A 6,000-nucleotide genomic window follows, 5' to 3' on the forward strand; every position below is an offset into this window, starting at 1 on the left:
TAAAATCGACTTGCAGACCCATGGTTTGTGCTGCCAGCTGAAAGCTGTTTATAGTGGTGATCCACATTACATTCATCTGTGCTTGTTTATATTTTCCTTTGAAAATACTTATTGTGTTTGTCCTGTCCCCACTGTGGCCAGTCGTGTGTCTACTATTTTTGTCCTGTTCTCGCCTCCACTCCTTCCAACACCTCCAGCTCCCCACTGGAATGCGTGGGAACTGGATGGGCAAGTGGGAGGACCTCTGGCCAAATACACCAGATTTAGATGAGGAAACTGAGGGTCACAGAGGATCAGTAACCGAATCGGGAGGAACTAGGATTTTTTCTGCCTTGTTCCAATACACAACAAGTTCTCCTAGCACAGGTACCTTCCCTTTTCCTCAATAATTTTCTGAGGGTCTGCTTGCTCAGAAGAGGTGGCATAGCCCTTGAACCTGTGTGCCAGGCAAGCTCCAGGCAAGTGGAAGGAAAAGGGGATCCTGGGGGGTAGGATCTTGGGAGGGTAAGACAAAGGGATGTGGCAGCTTCTTGGTCCTGCACTCCCCCCCCCACTCCCTTCACCTCACTGACCCTATTCCTTAAGAAGGTAGCTCTGCCATGGTAACCCTGAAGAGACAGAGCAGGCCCCTCCATGGGGGAAGGCATACTCCACAAACAGTAACATTAATGATAGTAAACATTACAATACCATTAACTATCGACTCTACCAGGCACGTCCTTTGCATGAAAGTATTATTTCCTGCTGATAATTTCATTCTCATTTTATAACTGACAAAATGAGATCTGAGAGATTTAATAGCTTGGGCAGGACATGGTAGGGGATAGAAGGTGGGTTGAGATGAAGCAGAGAGTTCTGGTTTTCAAGTTAGGGCTTGCGGAGTCAAGGTAGAGGGGCTGGCCTATAGGCAACGAGCAGGATAATGCTGAGAACTCAGTGTGAAGAGTACAGGTCGATCACTGGTTTTGTCAAGCCCTCAACCTGCAGTGTAACCTCTGGCAGGTTATTGACCTCTCTGAGTGGTTGGAGTTCCCTATATCACCTCTCATTCTTTATAGGGCTCTGTGATTTGGGCAGTGGCAGGTCACTTCTGGGAAAGATAGAAAAGGCACAGTTTCCCTCTTGGGCCACGTGCTTGAATTCAGTCGCAGGGTCACCATGCTGCATAGTGAGCCACAGGAGGCTGTGCTCAGCAGGAGGTAGGGCTCAGAGCCAGAAAGCAACAGCAAGGCTTCCTGCCTGGGCTCCATCAACAGATCTATCACCTGGTCTCTCAGTTGCCTGAGAGCTGGAAAGATTCTCAGGCCTGCTGTGAGAGAACCAGCACCTGTGAGCCCCAGGAGGCCTCGGGGACAACCAGGTGCCAGGCACAGATCTATCTGTCTGTTGAGTCATTAGGTGATTCGAGAACCACAGGCTACAACAGACTCCCCTCTTCTGGGGTGCCTGGGTAAGGGTGAACCAGCTTGGTTATCTTGGTTCCTTGTAACCTAAGGGTCTGTGCTGGGTTTGAGATGGAGTAAGAAACTGCCAGCAAGAGTCAGGGCTGTTGAGTCCGCACAGGTGCTTTACTCTCAAGTTCTGAGGCCATGGGTGAGTGGCTTACTTAAAGCCTTCCATTGCTTAGCTGAAAAGTGGGGGTAATAAGGTCAGCGTTGGAGGACTGGCAGAACTTAACAAGGGAATACAAATGAAGTGTCCAGATAGAGCCTGCCAGAGCGTAGATAATAAAGGGAGGCTGCCATTACTATTGTGGCTACTGTGGCAATAAAAATAGCATGATGGAGTTCAGTGGTAGAGCGGTAGAGCGCTTGCCTAGCACGCGGGAGGTCCTGAGTTCCATCCCCCAGCATCGCAAAACAAACAAACAAACAAACAAATCAGGTAATAAACAAGTAATAACTGAGGCAACAGGGGGTCTGGGAGTCAGATTTTGTACCCCTTCTGCGTGACTCCTGTTACCACCCCTTCTCTGTAGGAGGGGGTGATGGCTCCAGCTGATCCCCAGGCCCCTTCCTTCTCTGACAGCTTTAGGCTATGAATAGAGGGGGCTGGGGCCTGGAGGAGTTTGATGACTCAACAGCTAGGGAGGGCGAGGTTTCCCAAGGAAAGAGTTTCCATTTGTGTCTGGTGAACTTGGGGAGCAGGGAAGGAAGGGTTCCCTAGATGATGAGGGGGTGGGAGTGGAGAATGTGACTAACCAGGTGAATGACTAAGTCGGACCCTGCTGACCTTCAACCAATCAGGGCTGCTCATGAGCATCCTGCAAGTTGGCATCATTGGGCACTTGGTAGTTCTGCCTGCCTGGGCCTGGGCTTCATAGCATATGGAGGCAAAGGAAGCAGCCAAGAGGCCAGCAGGACACAGCCCTGAGTGTGGAGTCAGAAGAGCTAGCTTCCCCTTCTGAGTCTGCTGCCCATCAGCCTGGTGGCTCTGGGCAGGAGATCCCTTCCCTTCCCTTCCCTTCCCTTCCCTTCCCTTCCCTTCCCTTCCCTTCCCTTCCCTTCCCTCCCTTCCCCTCCCCTCCCCTGTACCCACTGCTCAAAGTCACAGAGCTAACAATCCCTGTTTGGATAAGCACACTGAGTTGTGAGGGCTGAGATCCAACCAAGTGATAACAACATTGTGGTCACTAGATGCTGACTGAATGGGCAGCTCTGTCATTTACCCAGTCTTAGCCAGTGGGATTGGCCACAAGGTGTTCCCAAGGAGGCAGATGGGTCGGGAACAGACTAACAAAGTTGTCACATAGAGCCCTTCCAGGCATCCCATCACTACTCCAAGGACAGCTTTCAGCTAGGTGGCAAAGCCAAAGTGAGAGGTGACAAAAAAACATAAACCCAGGGATGTTTGAGTGGGATAGGGAGTAGGCATTGCATTGCTGGTCTAGGGTGGTATCTTTCTTTTTGACCAGCACTGTATAAATATCAGCAGAAGGGTGTTAAGCTGCTAGCTCTATCTTATAGCATCTCTCTAGGTAAGAACCATGGACAGTTTGGAAAGCAACAGCAGGATTGGAAGGGAAGGGTCCCGCCTGTCATTTCTGCACACATTAAACCCATCAATAGCATTCTCCAGTGTGCATAGCTGTTGAGCACCTTGCTAGCTCTCAAAATCACAGAGATGGGGTTTGCCTACATGGATATTAACAATGAAGCATGGTTAAAAAGACAAAACAAAACACACTCCTTAGGATGTAAACATTTAAAAGAGTCCATACTGGGTCACCTAGGTCATCTAACCAATAAACACTGCTGAAGTCTTCAAGGGCAGTGGCCCTGTGAGGCTTAGCATGGGTGTATGTCTGTGTGGGGGGTATTAAATTGGACCTAGAGAGCTAGATTAGATAGCAAAGGGAAGGCAGAAGAGAAGGTGTTGTTGGTTAGAAACATGTTAAGCATTCTCTGAGGGATGATTTGGAGGCCATAGAGAGAGGTCATCCAAGTAAGAAGTAAGGAGTTGAGCCAGGCATGGAGGTGGAGGCGGGAAGGAGCTTGGGGCAGTGGTGAGCCATGTGGACTTTGATGAAGCAGGCCGGGACAGCTGAGCATTGTCTGGGGGATGCTATTGCTGAGGGGATGAGGCCGGAAGCAAGGACGCCAGCTGGGTGAAGCAGGAGCCCGGGGACTTAGAGGAAAGTTGTACTAATTGGGGACCTGGTGTGGGAAGAGGGGGAGAAGTGTACACAGACGACACTCTGGTTTACAGACAGCTAACCTTCTGTAAAACTATGGGCAAGTGGCAGTGAGATGTGGAGGGACGGGCCCTAGACCACACCTGCTCTTTGGGTAGTGTCTGGGTGTTCCTCTCCTGGCTGTTGGAGAGAAATAGAGCCTCAGAGCGGAATTCTGCAGTGGGTAGACAGTGTCCAGCTCTGTCTTTAACCCACTTCCACTCCTGTTGACTCCCAGGAAAACACTGCCATCTTCTAATGGACTTTGCCAAATGGCAGTGAGCCCCTGGGAGTTCCGCCAAGGCAGGGGGTGGGGGTCAGGATGAGAAGGAGTGGGGAAAATGGAGGAAACGACTCCTGGAGGCATCCCAGTGGCTTGGGAGAAGGTGGGTTCCCAATCTTAGAGTCCAAGCACGTCAGGGCTGGGAAGAGCCCTTGACATCATTTTGGCCAACCTCTACATGTTGGGACATGAGCCCAAGATCCAGGCAGGAGAAGCGACTTGCCCAAGGTCAGTCATGGAGAGGGTTAGTGTTGGAGGTGGGCTGCAATCACAGGGGCCTGGGAATGGTTGAGACCTGTAATCCTGGCTGGACACTGACACTTCAACAGCTTGGTGAAGGGCCTGGCCGGAGATGCCTTTCCCCACAGACATCTATTTGTGTTCTCTCTCTCTCTCTCTCTCTCTCTCTCTCTCTCTCTCTCTCTCTCTCTCTCTCTCTCTCTCTGTGTGTGTGTGTGTGTGTGTGTGTACCTGTGTGGCATGTTCCCAGGGGATCTGGGTGTGCGTGTGGCCTCCTACCTACAGCGTGATCTTCCCTGGCTTTGAAAAAGAAGTGGGGCCATTCCTCTGAGGTGACTGTTTTGCTGGGACACTGGGGAAGAAGGCTAAGAGGACCGAATCTGGCTTCCAGCCCCTGCTCTGCTGCCCTCAGAGAATTACAGGCCCTGTCTGGTGCAGCCCAAACTCGTGGAGGTGGACACACACTCACACACCCACACCCACACCCACACGGACACACTCACCCCACCCCCCTCCCCGGCAGCACTCAGTCGCAGTTAGAGAGTGGCCCGTGTTCCTCGGAGTGCAGTGTTCCCGCATCTACGTGCCTCCCCACAGCCCGGCAGGTGTGGACACCCGGGTGCCCGAGCCCAACGTGAGGGACACGGAGGAGTGGCACGCTCCCGGGTCGCTCACTCTGGGTGCCCAGCCCCTGGGCCTAGCCCGGCCACACCCCTCCTCCCCAGCCTCAGCCGGCTGCTCCTGTCCCTCTCACACACTTGAGTCCCCTGGGGTCCTAGCACAGCCCGGCAAGGCCAAGTTAGGGCTGGCTGAGCTGGAGACAGGTCGGGAGTCAGGGGTCCTCCAGCAGAGAACACATGCCGGGCTGAGCCCCGGCAGCTGGGAGCGCGCGGTTCGGCGGCCCGCCCAGCTCCGCAGGGACCCCCCAGCCGCGGGCGGCTCCCCAGCATCCCAGGTCCCCGCCCCCGTCCCCTCCGGCGCGGCGAGTGTAGTTACCGATGGTGGTGATGACGGTGATGGCGAAGTAGAAGGAGCCGGCGAAGCGCCACTGCACGCCGGCCTTGTGCGGCTTGAGGCGCAGCACGACGCGCTCCAGCTCCTCGTAGCCGCCCTCGCTGAGGTTGTAGCGCGCCCGCAGCTCCAGCTGCCGCAGCTCCAGCCGCTGTCGCTCGATCATCTCCGGCTCCGACTCCAGCGCGTCGAACACCGCGGCGCCCACCAGCAGGTAGGTGAAGGTGCACACGATGAGAGCCAACGTGCGCACATTCTGCCGCTTCATCGTCGCTCCCGGGTTGTCGCCGGCCCCCCGGCGTCTCCGGCCCGCGCCCCAGCCCCGGCCGCCGCCGCCGCTCCTGCCCGGAGGCGGCCTGGGGCATGGCTGCGCTCGCGGATCTCCACGCCGGGCACCAGCTCCGCACCCCGGGCCGCCACCGCCGCCGCCGCTGCCGGCCGCCGCGGAGCTGTCCCTTCAGCACCACCCACCGCCCTCCTCCGCCCGCCCCGCGCCCGCCCCCGACCGCCGGCCGCCACCTCCTGCCTGCCCTCCCGCCCAGCCAAATAAGGACTGGGGAGCCGCGCCGAGGGCGGGGAGGGAAGGGGGAGCGAGCGGGAGAACCCGGGCAGGACAGAGGCGGGAGAGAGAGGGAGAGCGAGAGCGAGAGCGGAGTGGGGGGGGGAGCAAGATGGGAGAGGGAGGGAGGGAGGGAGAGGGAGACAGAGATCCAGCCCGCCAGCCCAGAGAAAACTAGGCAGGGAAACGGATAACTACAGGGAAGGGAGAGGACTCAGGGCAGGGGCCTCTGTG

At 55.7% G+C, this 6,000-nt stretch overlaps 1 protein-coding gene across 1 annotated transcript in view; it reads right to left on the minus strand.

Moving 5' to 3' along the window:
• The window catches only part of Kcnk3 (potassium two pore domain channel subfamily K member 3), a 34,733-nt gene extending 29,258 nt beyond the window's left edge, over positions 1–5,475 (minus strand). The window contains exon 1 of the mRNA XM_027424518.2: positions 5,193–5,475. Coding sequence (XP_027280319.1) covers positions 5,193–5,475 — 283 coding nt within the window. The remainder of the gene's footprint in view (positions 1–5,192) is intronic.
• Positions 5,476–6,000: the final 525 nt, after the last annotated feature.

This window comes from Cricetulus griseus, chromosome 7 (genome assembly GCF_003668045.3).
Source record: "Cricetulus griseus strain 17A/GY chromosome 7, alternate assembly CriGri-PICRH-1.0, whole genome shotgun sequence".
Taxonomy (NCBI): Eukaryota; Metazoa; Chordata; class Mammalia; order Rodentia; family Cricetidae; genus Cricetulus; species Cricetulus griseus.